At 44.4% G+C, this 20,933-nt stretch overlaps 2 protein-coding genes and 1 long non-coding RNA gene across 9 annotated transcripts in view; all 3 read left to right on the forward strand.

Annotated features, from left to right (window-relative positions):
• The window catches only part of LOC309365793 (L-threonine 3-dehydrogenase, mitochondrial-like), a 209,300-nt gene extending 203,285 nt beyond the window's left edge, over positions 1-6,015 (forward strand). For all 3 annotated transcript variants that reach the window (XM_081904282.1, XM_081904281.1, XM_081904280.1), the window contains exons 7-9: positions 457-547; positions 2,085-2,354; positions 3,942-6,015. In XM_081904282.1, coding sequence (XP_081760408.1) covers positions 457-547; positions 2,085-2,354; positions 3,942-4,090 — 510 coding nt within the window. In that variant the 3' untranslated portion in view covers positions 4,091-6,015. The remainder of the gene's footprint in view (positions 1-456; positions 548-2,084; positions 2,355-3,941) is intronic.
• LOC309365574 (uncharacterized protein) overlaps positions 1-20,933 on the forward strand; it is an 87,616-nt gene that overhangs the window by 25,814 nt on the left and 40,869 nt on the right. The gene's annotated exons all lie outside the window — the stretch shown is intronic.
• LOC309365947 lies at positions 8,265-12,724 on the forward strand. Of its 5 annotated transcripts, none has more exons than XR_014166314.1 (5): positions 8,265-8,553; positions 9,311-9,369; positions 9,480-9,610; positions 10,504-10,531; positions 12,289-12,724. It is a non-coding gene; the product is annotated as an uncharacterized lncRNA (long non-coding RNA). The 5 variants fall into 5 exon arrangements; XR_014166315.1 differs by having other exon boundaries at positions 9,585-9,610; XR_014166316.1 differs by having other exon boundaries at positions 9,585-9,610; positions 12,357-12,724.

A 20,933-nucleotide genomic window follows, 5' to 3' on the forward strand; every position in this document is an offset into this window, starting at 1 on the left:
TATGGCTGCCACAATTTAGCATAACATAAACAAGTAAGAAAGTGAGAAAACTCCATCTGCTCTGATAGCTGAATCTGTGGTGTGCTTAGTGAGGTTTAGATACCAGTTCTTCACTTTGGATAATTGCTTTTTCACATTGTGAGCATTCGGAAAGTGGGACCTGCATGTACGCTGCTTTGGGTTCCTTGATGGAGGAAAGGCAGGGATATAAATTTAATTAATTAAATAAAAATAGCTGATAGGTTGTGAAATGCTGTCATCAGCCACAATTAATTTCTCAGTTTTGAAGGTGCCACAAGACTTTGTTGCAGCAAACGTCCCTTTTTTTGCTCCTAAAATTAGTCTGTTTCCCTAATTTCCTCTATAAACATTTTAAGAAGCCACTAAGACCAGGTAGCTAGAGTTGCTACTATAGAAGAATTAGTAGCTAATTGTATCTTTTCCCCCCTTGTTCAGTATTACCATTACAGGTATGGACTAGACTTCCGGTGCCTAAGATACCCTGGTATTATCTCAGCTGATTCCCAGCCTGGTGGGGGAACAACTGGTAAGGGGGCCAATGCTGCCTGGACAGATTAAGTTAGCCTATAAAATACAATAGTGATATTAAGAGGGAGGGGGGTTAGGGTTAGGGGGGAAAAGGGGGTCTTGCCTTAGATCATGGCAGAACATTTCATGTGCTGTAGGAGAAGGGAACGATGGAGGGAATAGGTATCTCACACACATAAACAATCCAGTCATTGTTTATCATCCTTTGTTTCTTTCTCTAGTGCAGGAATAGCCAGTGTGATACCTTCTGTGGATTCCAACTCCCATTGGCCCCAGCCAGCATGGTCAGTGACCAGAGATTATGGGAAGAGTAGTCCACAATATCTGGAGGTCCTCATGTTAATAATAATAATAATTAATAATAATGTATTCCCCTGTCCATCTGGCCAGACCTTCTCAGCCACTCTGGGTGGCTCCCAACAGAATATTAAAAACACAATAAAAGATCAAACATTAAAAACATCCCTAAACAGGGCTGCCTTCAGATGTCTTCTAAAATTCAGATAGTTTATTTCCTTGATCCTTGACATCTGGTGGGAGAGCTTTCCACAGGGCATGGGTGCCACTACCGAAAAGACCCTTTGCCTGGTTATCCTTGCCCTAGTCAGTAACTTTACTTCTTAACTGTTAGGGGAAATGGTATGTAAGGGAAGATGAACATCAAGGAGAGAGAGGCATTCAGTAGCTCCTTCTTCGCTGTGTGTGACAGAGATGGCCGTCTACTTGGATGGCTTTACAGGAGGAGTAGACAAATTCATGCAGGTGACTGCTGCCAGTGGCTACTAGCCACGATGGCTATGCTCTGCTTCTACAGTTGGAGGCAGAATGCATCCGAATACCATTTATTGGAAATGGCAGGAATAAATAGTGCTCTTATTGCTTGGGTCCTGCTTGCCAGCTTCCCGTAGGTATCTGGCCAGCTACTGTTGTTGTTGTTTAGTCGTTTAGTCGTGTCTGACTCTTCGTGACCCCATGGACCAGAGCACGCCAGGCATTCCTGTCTTCCACTGCCTCCCGCAGTTTGGTCAAACTCAGGCTGGTAACTTCGAGAACACTGTCCAACCATCTCGTCCTCTGTCGTCCCCTTCTCCTTGTGCCCTCCATCTTTCCCAACATCAGGGTCTTTTCCAGGGAGTCTTCTCTTCTCATGAGGTGGCCAAAGTATTGGAGCCTCAGCTTCAGGATCTGTCCTTCCAGTGAGCACTCAGGGCTGATTTCCTTCAGAATGGAGAGGTTTGATCTTGCAGTCCATGGGACTCTCAAGAGTCTCCTGCAGCACCAGAATTCAAACGCATCAATTCTTTGGTGATCAGCCTTCTTTATGGTCCAGCTCTCACTTCCATAAATCACCACTGGGAAAACCATAGCTTTAACTATACGGACCTTTGTCGGCAAGGTGATGCCTCTGCTTTTTAAGATGCTGTCTAGGTTTGCCAGCTAGTGTAAGATGGGCCATTGGCCTCATCCGAAAGGCTCTTTTTATATTCTTACAGCTGCATTACCAGTTAACATTGTTTAACTTTCCTCGTCTCCAGATTATGCCGTCCAAATCTTCCACGATGCGATAAAGACGGGCAAGTTCCAGTGCAACCTCAAACCCGACACCCGCCTCCCAATGATGTACATTGATGACTGCCTGAGAGCTACCTTGGAGGTCATGGAAGCCCCTGCCGAAGGGCTAAGCATGAGGACATACAACATCAGCGCTTTGAGTTTTACTCCCGAGGAGCTGGTTCAAGAGGTCCAGAAGCATATTCCAGAACTTGAAGTTTCCTACAAAGTAGATGCTGTCAGACAAGCCATAGGTCAGTACTGGGCTCTGATCTTTCGCTGCAATGTGTGTTCATCTTGTTGCTGGGTCTTAAAATAGGCTAGATGTAGTTGGGTCTGGGTGTTCCTCTCGGCTCTATCCCATTGTTTCTTTTCATCATCATCATCATCATCATCATCATCATTTATTATTTATACCCCGCCCATCTGGCTGGGCTTCCCAGCCACTCTGGGCAGCTTCCAACAAAGTACTAAAATACAGTGGTCTGTTAAACATTAAAAGCTTCCCTAAAGAGGGATGCCTTCAGATGTCTTCTAAAAGTCTGGTAGTTGTTCTTCTCTTTGACATCTGGTGGGAGGGTGTTCCACAGGGCAGGTGCCACTACTGAGAATGCCCTCTGCCTGGTTCCCTGTAACTTGGCTTCTCGCAGTGAAGGAACCGCCAGAAGGCCCTCAGCGCTAGACCTCAGTGTCTGGGCAGAACGATGGGGATGGAGACGCTCCTTCATATGAATGGCACCGGGCTTTGGGCCAAGGCATGATGTAACTAGCCTTCACTAACCTGGTGCCTTCCAGAACTTTTGGACTATAGCTTCCATTGGCCCCAGCCAACATGGCTCTAACCCACAACTTCTGAAGGCCGTCAGGTTGGTTAAGGCTGATCTAAGTAGTACTTAAAAGTTGTGAAGTGAAGGTGGGGGACTTGGATAGCAAGGCTGCACCTGGAAAAACACTTTTCAGCTGGTAGACTCCTGTCAATTGGCATACAGTTGGTTTGGCAGATCCAAAGGTCTGACTTTGTAAGGCATCTTGATAACAAGAAAGGAGTCTTACAGGTGGATTATGTCGGATTTTATCCGTAGTGAGCAATGTAGGAGTCAGATCAATCAGAGGAGCATTCGTTCCTGCTAAGAAGAGTTGGTGGGTTGTGTTCTGCAGTGGTCTGGTGCTATATAGGCAATGGGGATGCTCAAATTTGCTCTTGGGAGACAGGAAAGCATTAAAAGATATACTGGGGTGCGTGGGAAGCACAGCCTCAAAATGGTATGGCAAAAACCACTGGGTTTTATAAAATAGTAAAATGTCGTCATAAAATGTGCAACACATTCCAGTGAAAACCTTGCAGGGCCACAAGAATCTTCTCTTCCTCCCCGCACCCCAAAGGCAACATCTCTCAGTTAATGCCAGGTGAAAATTGCTTTACTTTGGGCCAAGTGGGGAAATGTGTTCATTAAAACCTAGGCAGAAGCTTTTCCTACTTCATGAAGGAGGTGACATTCAAATGAAGGGGGGGGGGCTGTGTTCCATAGACATTTACCATCACAAACAGACCTACAGATACCTTGTATATAATCTATAGATCCCAGTGAAAGAAGGAAACTCCTCCCTTTGGAACATTATTTTTTGGTAAAGAGATGAGAGAAGATTTGTGCCCTCTCCCCTTCCTGTTTCAAAACTTCTCCCTCCTGAAGCTGCTGTTCCTTTTAAAAGTAGAAAAGCAAACCCGGGTTTTTTGGGGGTGGGGGGTGGGGAGAGCCACTGAAGTTATTGAATTAAGCATAAAACGAGGAGGAATTTGCTTATGACACAATCTGTTTTGTCCCGTCCCCCCCGTGCTACAGCTGACAGTTGGCCGATGATTTTTGACGACAGCAATGCCCGTCAAGATTGGGGATGGAAACACGATTATGATCTACCAGACCTGGTGAACACCATGTTCACCTTCCTCGACTCGGCCCGCTCCATTTCCAGGGTTGCCCAGGTCAACTGACTCTCCAGGTGCGATGCAGCCTCAAGTGATCAGCTGGCAGGACCTGGGCAGAGCCATACTGAGTGTTCATCTGATTTGAAGTCTTGAAGCAGCACAGCACCAGAATACCATCTTCTAGGAAGGCTTGCTCATATCTCCGTTCATCTTTCTTCCTGTTTGCCCCTCATCTCCTGTGCACCCACATAGATAATTTCAAAAGCACTTCTGGGCGCTGTGTAGCTCCCGGGTTTCACAGAAAAACATCATTCCTGTCTCATAATGTGCAACTTGTTTGCCTCAGGCTCCAACAAATGTTCACAGGACAGTCTCCTCTCCCTCTTGAGTATCTCTTCCATGTGATAAAATATTTGACTTAGTTACTGGATAATTTTCTGTGGAATTGTATTCACATAGAGATATTACAGCCTCTCACTGTCCGCACTTTCTGGAAATAATTGGGGATATTTCTATTCTGATAGTCTTTCCCACCTGGATAAATGAGTCTTTACTTTGCCCTGTTTTCACCTTGTTTTAAATGTGTTTGCGTTCTTGACTTTTAAATTATTTTATGCGCACATCTCCTTGAGACCTTATTCCAGGTTGCAGTTGATACATTGATTGAGGGTGTTGAGGATGACATGTACAGTGTGGTCTTAACCCTGAAGCTGCTACATAATGGGAATAGACAGTGGGTGATCATTATGGGGAGAATGGACTCAATCTATGGGGTGAACAGGTCATCTGTGGGGCTCACCTTAAGCACACTTTGCCAGTCAGCTGAGCGTCCAGTTGTGTTGATCATGGGGTGCAATCTTAAACATTAGATCAATCTGCCCTTGCAAAATAAAGAACAATGTTTATTCACTTCATCTTTTGGATAACATGGCTGCGGGTTTAGGATGGTATACAGATTTAAGTGGTAGTAGTAATAATAATAATGGCTGATGCCGACTCCAGGTGTTCTAGGCTGATGCAGATTATCTTGGCCATTTAGAGGGATTAAAATTTCCTTGAGAGTTAGAAATATAGTTATATTAGCATATTTCACTTGACAATCCTTTTGGACCATGTCTGTAGGCTTGATATTTTAGACACTCAAAATATGGGGTGGGGAGAAGCTGGCATGGGAGAGGCATTTTTAACCGAGCTGGATCACACAGATGTGTTTGGCCTGATCCAGTCGGCTTCCTGCATTCAGCATCTTCATATAAGAAGTACACAATGGGCTATCTGCTGCAACCCCCTCTCCCTTTCTCAGTTAGGTACCAGGATGCACTTCTTTCATTCGTTTCTTACCCAAAGTACCTTCATCTGAAAAAAACTATGTGTTGCCATGTTCAGATTTTGCCCGTAATATTTACAGTTCCAAGAGAAATTTGAACTTCTGTTCAATTCTTTGTTGCCAAACAGTTCAAATTTTAAAAGATTTGGCCCAGTGGGTCTTACAAAGTTGAACTTGATCAAATACGTTTCTTGTTTTGCTTTCTCCATTTCCTTTAACTACGTTCAATGAACAATATAAATAAGAAGCAGTAATTCACGAGCAAAATGTTTCCCAGTGTCCTTTATCCTGTGAGGGTGAGAGGTGAATAAGAGGAGGTGTCTATGTTAAGATTTGGGCTGTAGAGGCAGTTACTATTCATATGACGACACATTTAAGAGGGTTCTGTCATTTGGGTTTTGACCCCAATGTGCAGTGCAACTAAATCCTGTTGGTTTACAGCTTGATGTATTTAGTTGGAAGTAAGCAAACCACCTCATTTTGCATCTTTCCAAGTTCTGCAGTTTTGTTTCAACAAAAATAAATTCCTGTTTCTGAGAAGAGCTTTGCTACTTGGCTTCTGTATCACTCATGTGCCAGTTTTTAGGATTTTGTTTTCTCCACGGCCCCCCCATCTATTGTAAGACATCAATAATGGTTACTTGAATAAAATCCTAAATGCAAAGGCGACTGTGTTTGCTTCTATTTACCCTGCAACCCAGATGTTAACCAGAGTCACCTGCTACCAGTGCTGTCTGCATTATTTAATTTCTATAGCTGCCCATAGGTGGATATTCTCATAAGAAGAGCAATGCTAAGTTATACTATATTGAAATCAAAACAGGAATAACTTCCTGAAAGGAAGAGCTGCTCAACATGGAGTGGACTCCCTCTGAAGGTACTGGACTCTACTTCATTTGAGGCTTTTAACCAGGTTGGATGGCGATCTGTCAGGGGCCCTTCAGCTGTGATTGCAGGGGGTCAGACTAGATGACCCTTGGCGTCCCTTGCATCACATCTAGGATATTCATGACTACAAACAGACTTTACATATTGATCCTCAGCAAATCCAGTGTGTGGCTGCCTGCTGGGAAAGGCTTACCTGGGTCAGGTGTTCAGGCAGAGTAATAATAATTTATTATTTATACCCCGCCCATCTGGCTGGGTTTCCCCAGCCACTCTGGGCAGCTCCCAACAGAATGCAGTGGTACCTCTGGTTGCGAATGGGATCCATTCCGGAGGCCCGTTCGCAACATGAAAAGAGCGCAACCTGCAGCGGCAAGTCTATGCATGCACGGGTTGCGATTTGCTGCTTCTGCGCAAGCGCGTGATGCCATTTTGCATTCTGCGCATGCACGAGCAGCGAAACCCAGAAGTAACCCTTTCCAGTACTTCCGTGTTGCCGCGGGACGTAACCTGAAAGAACGTAATATGAAGCAAACTTAACATGAGGTATGACTGTATTAAAATCACGATAAAATGTCAAGCATTAAAAACTTCTCTAAACTGGGCTGCCTTTGGATGTCTTCTAAAAGTCAGATAGTTGTTTATCTCCTTGACACCTGATGGGAAGGCGTTCCACAGGGCGGGCGCCACCACCAAGAAGGCCCTCTGCCTGGTTCCCTATCACCTCGCTTCTCACAGGCAGGGAACCGCCAGAAGGCCCTCGGAGCTGGACCTCAGTATCTGGGCTGAATGATGGGGGTGGAGACGTTCCTTCAGGTATACTGGGCCAAGGCTGTTTAGGGCTTTAAAGGTCAGCACCAACACTTTGCATTTTGTCAGCAGCAGAATGAATTATATTTGTATATCACACTTTAAATTGTGCTCAGAAACGTACTGGAAGTGCATTCCATGCTCCCATACTATATATAAGGTCTCTACACTTGAGTTCTCATTTGAAACATTCCTATTTTTGTAGTTTTTTTATAGTCCTTCATCTGTAATTTTAGGGAAACAACAAAAGGAACAGCACTTTAAAGGCTAAAAGGTTTGGTGCAGTTGCATCATTTGTGGTAATTCACCAAGGTTTAGGTGGTAATACAGTTGGTAGCCTTTAGAGTAAGATAAAGGTAAAGGGACCCCTGACCATTAGGTCCTGTCGTGAATGACTCTGGGGTTGCGGCGCTCATCTCGCTTTATTGGCACAGGGAGCCGGTGTACAGCTTCCGGGTCATGTGACCAGCATGACTAAGCTGCTTCTGGCGAACCAGAGCAGCGCACGGAAACGCCGTTTACCTTCCCGCCGGAGTGGTACCTATTTATCTACTTGCACTTTGACATGCTTTTGAACTGCTGGGTTGGCAGGAGCAGGGACCGAGCAACGGGAGCTCACCCCGTCACGGGGATTCAAACCGCTGGCCTTCTGATCAGCAAGTCCTAGGCTCTGTGGTTTAACCCACAGCGCCACCCGCGTCCCTTTTTGACATGGTACCAGGAGTAATTTACCCAATATTATAAGGTGAGCTTGTGGCAGAAAGGGGGAATTTTAAGTTAGCTTTCTAGATCTGGGAGGCTGACGTAGATTTGAAAAGAAATTGTGAGCCCCAGAAATAAATGACATGAGCATGCGCAGAGTGCACCTGTCTGACCAAATCTCAGTATCTATTAGGATGATACCACAACATCCATGGCTGGCCAAAAAAGAAATAGCTTTGAGGATGTCATTGAGGATCTCACCCCCTGTACTGTTCTGGGGGTTCCCTGACCCTCCAGAGCAGATTTGGGGGGGGGGGGCTAGGTCAGAGGGAAGCCCTAGTGTGCTAGCAGCAGTCCTTGTGCTGGTTTTTGGTGCTGGAATGTGGTAGCTGAATCTGGCCCATCAAAATTAATGGACACTACCACTGTAATTGATTTCAGTGGGTCTGCTCTGAGTAACAGCTAGTTGAACACCACCCTTTGTGGCTAGCCAAAAAATTTCTTTCCAAGTATCTCTTGTTGGTTGTATAGTCTGGATAAGAGCAGCGCAACAGGGTCAGGCTGAAAGTCCATCTAAACCAATTTTCTGATACCCAGTGTGGTCAGCCATTCCTGAAGCCGCAAGATGGTTTCCTTTCCAAATGAGTATTGCGTTGCTATGGAGCTGTGTGACCGTTGGTGGCGGTGAGACATTGGTTTGCTCAGAATTCCAGTCTCGTAGTTGCGTCATCAGTTCAGAAGAACTGGAGTCTGAGAAAGTTTCTGTGTCCAGAGTCTGGGAACGACGAAAGCCAGGTGGTTTCTGGTAAGTTCTTCTTATGCAGTACTGGTGTTTTCTATTAGATGAAAACATGCCAAGGATGTTCAGTGACACTGTATTCATTAAGGACCAGGGATGTGGAGAAAACTGCAAGATTCATCTTTCATCTGTATCTGTAGCATTTGGAAGCAGCCCAATCTGTTTTGGATCTGCTGTGTGTAACTCCAGTTCATTATTCAGATCTGAATCTGATCTGTTAAACCCAAAACTCTGTTTTGACCTCATTGACTACAACGGGGAATCTAAAAATGGCTATATATTTACCCCTCTTCTTACATAAGTGGGTGAAATTTGCAGGCCAAGAGTGGATCAAGACTGCCAAATTTGAGGCAGAATCCAAGGGAGTTTGGTTAAGTAACTTTTGGTTATTATTATTTTTAAAAAAACAGGAATGTTTTTATTTTCTGCCAGAATGGGCCGCCACTTCTGAGGGGATAATGCAGAAACCGATAGTTTTGGGAAGGCCAAATCTAGGGAAGTCCTTGTTAAAATGAGATCTTTAAAACACGATGTTTAAAATATGAACTGAACTGAATTTTCCCCTGTCCCTTATAGGTACACTGTGCCTATGTCCCAAGTCACTTTTTGCCACCTTAAAACTGGAGGCACACATTCCTCATCCACCCAATGAGGGTAGCTCCAAAAGCAGGTTTTAACAAAATCATTAGGTTAAAGTGCACCTTGGGATCAAAGGAGTTTGCAAGGAACATAGCCAGTATTGTGCGATCTTTTCTATGTTTAGACAATGGCAGACAACCTTCTGCAGGAGAGCATTTACCAGCTGCAGAGAGACTGGGACTGGTGAGTGTGCACCCTTTCTGATGCTCGTGTTATTGAGCAGGGGATACAATATAAATGTGCATTCTAGACCTTTGAGCAGTGGAATTGGCCGCGCATAATACTGTTTGCAGGTGTGCCTGTTGCACAGATGCTCCAAATCCTCCTGTTGATACTCCGATGGACTTATTTGTAACCCATTATTTTGGCACTTCTCTCTTGCTGCTTCCTCATGCTAGGGACAGTCCCTATTGGCTAGTTCCCTGTAAGTCACAAAATTTAATTTTGTGTTATGGGGCGATTGGGGACTATCAGTGTCAACCAATTATGTGCAGGGTGTGTGTACAAACACCCTCAACTCTACCAGTTTAAGTCTAGCTTTAAAGGCCAGCTGAATCAATAGAACTTCAGAGACGTACACCCGAGCCATTCTCAAAATGCAGAAATAATCCTGTGCCGTTCTCCTTAACATGAATTCCTATGGGGAAAAGAGCACAGGGAGCCTTTCTAATGTTTTGAGGAAAGCAATTAGACTCTGGTCCATCACATGCAGAAACGAGTGGCCTGCATGGGGATTCACAACTGGGCCTTATTTATTTATTTTGAATATTTATTGAATTTCATAATAATTAATGATACAAATCTCATTCATCATGTTATTTACAATTATTCTCCCCCCTCCTTTCAACTTCTCTCAATTCTGTTGAGTTATTTAGTTTTATCTATCGTATCCTGCTTTTCCTAAAATCCCTTTTCATTTCTCTGAAATATCTGTTACTCAAATGAAATTGTGAAAGTTTATTCAAATCCTGCCAGTGAATCCAGTCCATTCTGTTGTTTCGGAAATAAACTATAAATGGTTCCCAGACTCTTTTGAAGTCCTTTTTGTCCTTCTCTCGTAGATTGTCTCTTAGCTTAGCCAAAAGCTAAGTTGATGTTGAAGAATCATTGCTTCGACACTGGTGATCTTTGCTTCTTCCAGTACACTGGCATTAGTTTGCCTGTCTTCCCAAGTGATGTGTAATTTTTTTGGAGACACCGTTGATGGAATCTTTCAAGGAGTTGGGGATGGTGTTTATAAGTTTAAAAATGGCATTTAAAATCCTTGTGTATGAGGGTCCTAACATCCCTTTTTCATTCTTATCTTCCCTTCTCCAGCCAGCTATTTGAAAAAATGGAAAGTACGGTGAGTAGAGAAATCTCTTGGTGTCTGGCCTGGGCTGCAGGGAATTGTTTGAATTGCTAATGCACTGCAGGTTGTGATAAGAACAGGTGGGAGGGAATGCCCAAATTGGAGGGAGATGGGGGGGGCAGGATCTTAGCTTCATTTGCCAGGCCTTAGGGGCTCCTTGCGATCTCACCAACCTTAGACACTCAAGGCAACCTTCTCTGTTTCTTCTCCTTTCACCCCAGAACTGGCCCTACCAAACCTCTTCCAAGATTAATGTTTTCTTGTACGCGACAACAGCAGCGAGAATGTTGATAGCCAATAATTGGAAAGGAAATTATGTTCCAACCAAAGAAGAATGGTTGAATAAATTATGCGATTAATACTTGGAATTAGCAAAGTTGACTGATTTGATAAGACAAAAACCGAAAAATATAATCCAGAAACAATGGAAATGTTTAAATGACTATTTATGTAGACAAGGATTAAATGTAAGGTATTGGTTGTGTATAGAATAGATTTATGAAAGATTTAGAAAACATTGATTAGAATATTTGTGTGAGATTGAATGGGAAAAATACGGAATAACAGATACAATCTTGCTTAAAATGTATATAGGAAGTGCAGTGTAAGCGATGGAAGTCAATCAATGAAATTTTATTATTATTTTCATATTGAGATATTTGTAGAATAAACTTGGAAGAAAATCTTCCAACTTTTCTTCTTTTCTCTTTATTTTTTCTTTTCTTCTTCTTTTCTCTTTTGTTCCCTTTTCAAATATATGTGCTTATTTTAAATATATGTGTATGTATTTGCAATATTTTGCTTATATTTTGTAACAATTATGTTAAATAGTTTTTTTCTAAAAAAAAAAATCTTCCAAGATAATAATGCCCTCTCTCATCACAAAGAGCTCATAACCCACTTACTCTCAGTAGCCCGAAACACTATAGCCAGACACTGGAGAGACCTGTCAGGAGTAAGCATGGGCCAATGGTACCAAACAGTATGGGAAATAACCTTATTAGAAAAAAACTAACCAATAAACTGAAACTGACATGGGGACATATGGAAGAAGACGCCTTCACCCCTTTATCACATACACAGCCCAACAAGACAACGACAAGAATCTGCCAACAGCATACAAATCAATCTGGCTAACCTGATATAAAAACACCCACACTCACACATGAAAACAAAGTTTCTTCTCCTTTCTAAATCAATATTCTGTTTCCCGGCAGCCACTTTTCGGGGGGTGAAATAGGGGAGGAATCTTATACTTTAGTCATGTGAGATAGATGACTGTGGCTTTCAAAATGGTAAACTGCGCTGGGGGAAAAATACCGTATTTTTAGCTCTATAAGACGCACCAGACCACAAGACGCACCTAGTTTTCAGAGGAGGAAAACAAGAAAAAAAATATTCTGAATCCCAGAAGCCAGAACAGCAAGAGGGATCGCTGCGCAGTGAAAGCAGCAATCCCTCTTGCTGTTCTGGCTCCTGGGATAGCTGCGCAGCCTGCATTCGCTCCATAAGACGCACACACATTTCCCCTTACTTTTTAGGAGGGAAAAAGTGAGTCTTATAGAGCAAAACCCACTCTCAGGTTTCCAGCTCTCCTTCATCTCCTGTTTAGGCTACAATTTGCTTCTAAAAAGCATTACAGATATAGAATGCTGAATCATGCAGAGTGCATCTTCTAAGGGTTGGGTGTTTTGTGGTGGTTGTTTTTTTGCAATTTTGACTGCTGAATAATGTATTTCTTATGAATCTAGGATTGATGGTGACTTACTCATGTGGCTAATTCTCCCTCTCTCCCCGCCGCTGCCTCCTCCAAATCCAGTTGCTTGAATTCACCCCTTTGAAGGTTGAAATGGAAAATGCTCCACCAACTTTCCAGGCAAGTGTCTTGCCCTTTCTGGGGATTTTTAAAAATATATATTTTGAAATGCAGAAAGATGACTTAATAGCTGCAACCTCTTGCCCGCCTCCACCTGGACAAATCTTAGAATCATCTAGTCCAGCCCCCTTCAATGCAGGAATCTCAGCTAAAGCATCCATGATAGATGGCCACCCAACCTCTGCTTGAAATCTTCCAAGGAAGGAGAGCCCACCACCTCCCGAGGAAGCCCATTCCACTGCTAAACAGCTCTTACCCTCAGAAAGTTTTTTCGTGTGTTTAGTTGGAATCTCCTTTCTTGTAACTTGAAGCCATTGGTCTGAGTCCTATCCTCAAATGCAGGAGAAAACAAGCTTGTTCCATCTTCCATGGGACAGCCATTGAGATGTTTGAAGATGGCTACCACATCTCCACTCAGTCTCCTCTTTTCCAGGCTAAACATACCCAACTCCTCCAACTGATCCTCATAGGTCTTGGTTACCAGGTCTCTTCTAACTTCCAGACATCTTTTAACAGTTTCCAAGAATAATTCAAAGTGTTGGTCCTGATCTTTAAAGCCCTAAATGGCCTTCAACCCAGTATACCTGAAGGAGCGTCTCCATCTCCAGTGTTCAGTTTGGGCACTGAGGTCCAGCTCCGAGGGCCTTCTGGCGCTTCCCTCCCTGCAAGAAGTGAAGCCACAGGGAACCAGGCAGGGGGTCTCCTTGGTAGTGGTGCCCGTTCTGCGGAACGCCCTCCCATCAGATGTCAATGAAATAAACAACTATCTGACATCTAAAGGCAGCTCTGTTTAGGGAAATTTTTAATGTTTAATGCTGTATTGTGTTTTTAATATTCTGTTGGGAACCCCCCAGAGTGGCTGGGGAAACCCAGCCAGATGGGTGCGGTATAAATAAATTATTATCATTATCCTTATCCTTATCATTATTCGCTAGTCAGGCCCAGACACACTTTACCAGGGGTCGCCAAGGTGCTGCCAATATCCCTTTTGGCCTCCATGAAAGGTCTCACTGAATACCTCCTCAAAAATCCACAGTGCCTGAGAGACTGTTTGCTCTTCCCATTCAGTTCCTGTTTACACTGACTTGGCATCTCTTACACCAGGCCTAGGCAAACTTGGCCCTCCAGATGTTTCGGGACTGCAACTCCCATCATCCCTGACCATGCTCCTGTTAGCTAGGGATGATAGGAGTTGTAGTCCCAAAACATCTGGAGGGCCGAGTTTGCCTAGGCCTGTCTTACACTGAACACCCCCCCTCCAAGTCCCCACATTTTCTTTGAATCCAGGATTGGACATCCATGTTCTTCTTGTGAACAGAGGAGGGGTACAAAGAGCTTCTCCCCGTTAGCAAGTCCAGCAGGGGCTGAATGCAGGGAAACCCAGCTAGATGGGCAGGGTATAAATAAATTACTACTACTACTAAGGGATGCGGGTGGCGCTGTGGGTTAAACCACAGAGCCTAGGGCTTGCCGATCAGAAGGTTGGCGGTTTGAATCCCTGCCAACCTAGCAGTTCGAAAGCATGTCAAAGAAGTGCAAGTAGATAAATAGGTACCGCTCCAGCGGGAAGGTAAACGGCGTTTCCATGCGCTGCTCTGGTTTGCCAGAAGCGGCTTAGTCATGCTGGCCACATGACCCGGAAGCTGTACGCCGGCTCCCTTGGCCAATAAAGTGAGATGAGCGCCGCAACCCCAGAGTCATCCGTGACTGGACCTAATGGTCAGGGGTCCCTTTACCTTTACTACTACTACTACTACTATTATTTATTATGTGTTATAGCATGTACTCATGGTATCTGTGTCAGGACTGTCCCCCACAATGCTTTCACAAAATTTCACATCTATCCAGCACACAAAGTTTACCAAACCCCTGCTCTGGGAATTGAATTTGGTGGTGCGGAAGAATAAAGCCTACAGACACTAGGTGTCATGTGTCAAACAGTAAAGCAGGCAGTGCAGTATTTGCCATGAAAGATGCTTGGTTTTGGATTTTTCTCCCCTAGAACCTTCAAGGTGCCAGACCTGAGGAAGGAGCTGTGGAAGATAGAGAGGCAAAAGGCAACCGAGACAGTTGAGTGGACACTGAACGCTGCCTTTCTTTTACCAGAGCAGGGAATGAAGGGCTCTCGGCGATGCCTTAGCAAGTGCAGGCGGCTGTTTTCTTGAAATTTAAATTAGTTGTGGCAGGTTGCTATTAAATGGACTGCTTTTGTTGTGTTTCCATTGTGCTGCCTTTCCTTTTAAAAAAAATGTGTGTATTGCAGAATCCCGACCCTGGGGCTGGTATCTTGAGACAGGTGTCCAAAACATCAATTCTCCAGCGATTAGCCTTCTTTATGGTCCAGCTCTCACTTCCATACAACACTACTGGGAAAACCATAGCTTTAACTATACAGACCTTTGTCGGCAAGGACAAGCCAGTAATCCATGGAGGAGAAGCCAGGTGTACCTCATCTTATATTTGTACAGCTAGTTCTTCCTGCCTAAGTGCAGAACCTTACATTTGTCCCTATTGAAATTAATTTCGTTAGCTTGCGCCAAGTTCTCCAGTCTGAGGTCATATAGAATCTGGATTCTGCCTTCATTAGCGACCCCTCCCAGTTTGTTGCCATCTGCAAATCTGATGAGCATCACCTCATTTCCTTCATCCAAGTTATTTATAAAGACTTTGAACAACCAGGACAGGGACCAGGATAGAACTCTGTGGGACTAGTTTAGAATGATCTCTGAGGCCACTCCTTTTGACAGCAGCTGCCAGAATCAGATTCTCTGTACCTTTCTGCAAGACTTTCTGGGCCAGCGCAGATCACAGAATCACAGATTTGTAGAGTTGGAAGGGACCACAGGGTCATCTAGTCCAACCCGCTGAAATACAGAAATCTTTCACCCAACATGGGAATCGAACCCAAAACCCTGAGATTGAGTCTCATGCTTTATTGAGTGAGATAAGTGCTGCTGTTACCAATTTAATGCTTCTGCAGATGCTACAAACCATACTGTTGTAAACCATTGAAATGTCACAAACCATATAAATGCCATGCTAATACTGTATACACATAGGACTTGTGGTGAACTTTTGTGAACAGTTGAGGAGCTGGGGGCTGATGCTGGATCTGGGCCTACTTTTTGATGGGCAGGTGGGGGAGTTTGCAAAAAACAGAAACCAAAAGGAACCCAGAACAGGAATCCACAGTGCAGACAACTTTCCCAGAAAGCATCCATTTCTTGGAAACAGGAACCTTGTGCAATTTGTTTTTTCTAGTTGAAGGTTGAAAGAGAAAGCAAAGAATCAGAGCTATCCTGTTTGTTTAGCTATTAGGATCTGCAATTGCTTCATCAAACACCATGCTGGTATTTGATTGCCTCAAATGAGACAGGAAATATCCAAGTACCCGTAAATGTACAACTTGAGCAACAGGAAGAACTTTCATACTGAAAACAAAACTTCTAATAGATTTGAAATTTGAGCTCCTTACACTATGTTGGGCCCTTAAAGAAAGCTAAGACTTCAGGCATGGTAGTACAGGTCCAAGAGCATTTTGCCATGCACAGCTTTCTAAATATTCTTCCTGGTTAGCATACTCTGTTGCTTTGAAAAACGGTCCTGTATATTACTGCATCCCTTCCAACTCTGCAATTCTACAATTCTGTGAAAATGCAGTAGGCATTGTGATGATAGGTGCCAGTCTGAACTTTATGCATGGTTTATTTCTAAGGATCGTGGCCTTAGAACAGCTGGCATAAGTTCAATATAAAATATTCCCCTCGGGAACTATCTGTGACCTGGGTACATGCTCCAATTGCATACATGACCTAGATGGAGCAGAGTATATTTGCAGAAAAGATTGGAGCACCAGTTGGTGTATTTGCCAACAGAGCTGGTTTATTAACCTCCAGGAAGCAAAAACCATAAAATACAGAACAAATATCCAGCCCTGAATCAAATTAACTCTGTACAAAACTTGGCAAAACATGAAAAAGGCCCAGCATGTTCTTAGAGGTCTTTAGCAAGCCACAAAATATCAGCATTGCAGGTCCCTGTCTGGTTTTACTGGGAACAGCAGACCCTCCCAGTGCCCCGATTTTCCAGGGACAATCCCGGATTTACAGAAGCTGTTCCTGTTTCTGATTTGATCCCAGAATATGCCGCTATTCCTTAGGACATCCCTATTTTCATAGGAGAAATTTTGGAGGGTATAAAAGACCCTGATGTTGGGAAAGATGGAGGGCACAAGGAGAAGGGGACGGCAGAGGACGAGATGGTGGGACAGTGTTCTCGAAGCTACGGACACGAGTCTGACCAAACTGCGGGAGGCAGTGGAAGACAGGAGTGCCTGGTGTGCTCTGGTCCATGGGGTCAAGAAGAGTCGGACACAATGAAACGACTAAACAACAACAATCTTCAAAAGAGAAATTATTTAGGGTATGGAACAGTCTTCCAATGTACTGATGCCTCTACCCCTAAAAGACTTCATTTGCTTTTCTTCAGGCACAAGACCATTGTGGTGTAGTGGTTAAGATCAGTAGATTCGTAATCTGGGGAACCGGGTTCGAGTCTCTGCTCCTCCACATGCAGCTGCTGGGTGACCTTGGGCTAGTCACACTTCTCTGAAGTCTCTCAGCCCCACTCACCTCACAGAGTGTTTGTTGTGGGTGAGGAAGGAAAAGGAGAATGTTAGCCGCTTTGGGTAGTGGTAAAGCGGGATATGAAATCCAAACTCTTCTTCCTCTTCCCATCTCTCCAGCTTTTGTATCCTTCAAGTGCATAACTTCCCTCTCCTCCGACTCTCCTTCCCAGTCCAGGCTGTTTGCACCAATAGCTCAGCTGATGCAGCTCACACCCCTGCCTGGGCTGGATTTCCCTGGCAGGGCTGGGTTTCTGGGACTCAGATTACACCAGTTCCTGACAGACGGTGAAGAGGTCAGGGGCACAGCTGCATGGCAGGTCAATTTAGTAAATAACCACCCCAGGAGTGTCTGCTTGACAGGCCATGCTCTGTGTCTTTGCAGGCAGCCCCTGCTCAGGTCATGCAACAGTCACGGCTCTTCTCCTTGCCGGCTTGAATATATCGCGTCTGGGTTTCTCGCGGCTTCTTTAGAAAGAATGCCTCCACAAAGTCCTGAGCAAGGCGGGGTTGCTGGCCCACCCAAAACCACACTGGCCTAACCGGAATCAGAGATAAGAAGTTTGGGCATGCAGCCAGAACTGGATGATGCAAGGCCAGGGAAAAGCACTGAGCTGAGCTGCCGATTGTGCCTTCGAATACCCAAGAGAAATAGAAAATTATGCACATCATGCAAACAGTGGTGGATCCGCATTTTTTAGGTCCTGAAGCCTGAACTGTCACAGACCCTCCAAGCGTCCCAGAATCAGTGCTGGATTTACGTATAAGCTAAACAAGCTATAGCTTAGGACCCCACTCTCTTGGGGCCCCCCAAAAAAAATTAAAGGAAAAAAACACCTGGATGTACATTACCAAAATACAGTGGTACCTTGGGTTACATATGCTTCAGGTTACCGACTCCGCAAACCCAGAAATAGTGCTTCAGGTTAAGAACTTTGCTTCAGGATGAGAACAGAAAGCGTGTTCCCACGGCGCAGCGGCAGCAGGAGGCCCCATTAGCTAAAGTGGTACTTCAGGTTAAGAACAGTTTCAGGTTAAGAACGGACCTCCGGAACAAATTAAGTACTTAACCTGAGGTACCACTGTATAAACAAATAAAATAAAACCTACATACAGCAACAGTGTTTTGCATTGCGTTGGCTCATATGATGTAAGTCAGTCATGTCCAAAGTCTGGCCCGGGGGTCAATTGTGGCTCGCTGGTTGGTTTAATATGGCCCCACGGCTCGCACAGCTGCCCACCGTGCGTCTTGCGGTGCAAGCACAGTCACGCGGTGATCAGATCGAGCAGCCAGCCGCCCAGCGGGTTTGCCGCGCGCGCATCCCGAAGTTTACGTAACCAGAGCGTTACGTAAAAGGAGGTACGGCTGTATATGTTAGTACCAACACCTTGAACTTGGCCCAGTAGCAGATTGGTGGCCTGTGCGAATTCCGCGAGCAGGGTATTATAAGCTGAGGATAGTCTCCAGAACACATCTTGTTTGGGAGGGCGAAAGGCTGAATTATGGTGTTGTGGACTTGAGAGGGGTGGTTTTGTTTTGTTTTTGTATAAGGCTGCAGTTGTTGGACGTTGTGGGCATTTGTACACTTCAGCCCTGTGAGAATTCTTTGTGGGTAGAAAATGTATGTTGTTTCAAAGGCCAAGGTATCAGGCTTTGGGTCAGGCTGTTTGGATGGTGCTGTTTGGAAGGGATTAGAAATAAATATTCCTGCATTGCAGGGGTCCCATGCAGCTCTACCATTTTGTGATTATATTTCCCCCCCCATTTTTTTAAATAGTTTTCACAAAATTATAAACAAACAAACAAACAAACAAACAAACAAACATAAATCATAACCTTATTAAAGTTATGCTTATTAACATTCTTAAGTGGCTTCCTTGCTCTCCCTTGGTTGGACTTCAATGCATATCTTTTTAACGGTTTTCCAAATCAAAGTTCTTATAAACTTAACTTAATCTCTTAACATCATTCTATCTTTTCAATTCAGGATTAAACATATTAATTCATCACTTAACTTATATAAAATCCTAGGCCGATCTAGTATTTGCAAGCCAATTCCAATTAGTTTAACTTAACGTATTTAATGAAATAATCATTAAATTTCGTCCATTCTTCCTGGTACTCCTCCTCTTTCTGGTCGCGGACTCTCCCGGTCAGGTCGGCTAGCTCCAAAAAGTCCATCATCTTCATCTGCAAGTCGAAAAGTCCATCATCTTCATCTGCCATTCTTCTACAGTTGGTAGTTCTTGCGTTTTCCACTTCTTAGCTGACCATTTTGTGATTCTAAGCAACCTAACTCGTCCATTCTGCTGGCATTTTGAAGTGGCGCCATCCGCTGAATTAACAGGTCTGTTCTAAAAATCTCGATTCAACCCCCCCCCCTTGAAACAGATCACACACAGCGGCTAGTTTTGCAAGCAGATTTTGACATGTCTGTGAAGAAATGTCCTCCACCTTCGCTCATTACGGGCTTTGTTAACCCACATTGACTCTTTGCCCCCGGTTACCTGGGCTATGTTATTTTGCAACTGTGGGCATTACCCTTCTCGAGTTTCGCAACGCTTTCTCCAAATACTGCAGTGACAAAAATTACAAAATCGATGAGCTCTGGAGCTGTTGCAGTCCGAAATCAAGGTTGCTGTTTGGTTCGTCTCCCTGCCACATTTACGGAAGCACCATAGCTCATTGGTAGAGCATCAGGTTTGTGTACAGGAAACCCAAGGTTTAATCTCTGATAGGGATGGGAATCGTCCTGGTCTGAAACTCTGGAGAGCTTGCTGCCAGACAAAACTGAGATAGGTGGACCACTGGCTCCTAATAATAATAATAATAATAATAATAATAATAATAATAATGGGATAATGCACACAGTGACTTGCGATCTCGATCACACGCAGTCTGTAGTCCACTGGCAGTAGGAGTACAATAAGGGCATGTCTTTAAGTTAACATCTTACATTAAAAACCTGACAGTACCAAATTATCGAAGGCTTTTCACCAAAGCCAACTAAACGTCTTTCCTTCTGCAGTGTTGGATGGCAGGTTGAGAGGAGTTCCCTACCAGGACTGACTTTGCCCGTGTGCTCAAGACATTGATTCTATAAAACATATTTTGTTGCACTGTGCGAAATATGAGCAAGCCTGGTTCGCCAGAAGCGGCTTAGTCATGCTGGCCACATGACTCGGAAGTTGTACGCCAGCTCCCTCGGTCAATAAAGCGAGATGAGCGCCGTAACCCCAGAGCCATCTGTGACTGGACCTAACGGTCAGGGGTCCCTTTACCTTTATGGTTGGAGAAATGTGCCACAAAATTCAGAGAACTGTGAATTTTGAAAGATGGCTGTGTTTCCCTCCGTCGACATGTTTGTTTCAGGAAGTGCCAGTTAGGTTGGTTCTCCATTAAAACCAAATCAAATTTCTTCTCCCTCCCTCCCATAGAAGCCAACTCCTTGGGACTGAGTTCCTTTTGCCCCTTCCCTCAATAAAATGTTTTAGGGGCCCAGCCCCAAGTTGATGTGCATTGCCATTCAAATGGGGTGTGTGTGGTATGCTGTGTATTGTGATCAATTATGTTCCTGCCTCCCCCATATATTATGTACCTGCCTCCCCCATATATTATTCCAGCTGGCCCCTTGCTCCCTCACATTCCTTCCTTCTCATTTTTTCTTTCCTCATCCTAACTCAGGCTTCCTCAGCCTCGGCCCTCCAGATGGTTTTGGCCTACAACTCCCATGATCCCTAGCTGACAGGACCAGTGGTCAGGGATGATGGGAATTGTAGTCTCAAAACATCTGGAAGGCCAAGGTTGAGGAAGCCTGTCCTAAGTGCGTCTCAGCCTTCCTCATTGGATTGTTTTGGGGATCTTCTCCCTGTTATGTACTGAGTTGAATAGGATC

Source organism: Podarcis melisellensis (genome assembly GCF_964234715.1).
Source record: "Podarcis melisellensis genome assembly, chromosome: 3".
NCBI lineage: Eukaryota > Metazoa > Chordata > Lepidosauria > Squamata > Lacertidae > Podarcis > Podarcis melisellensis.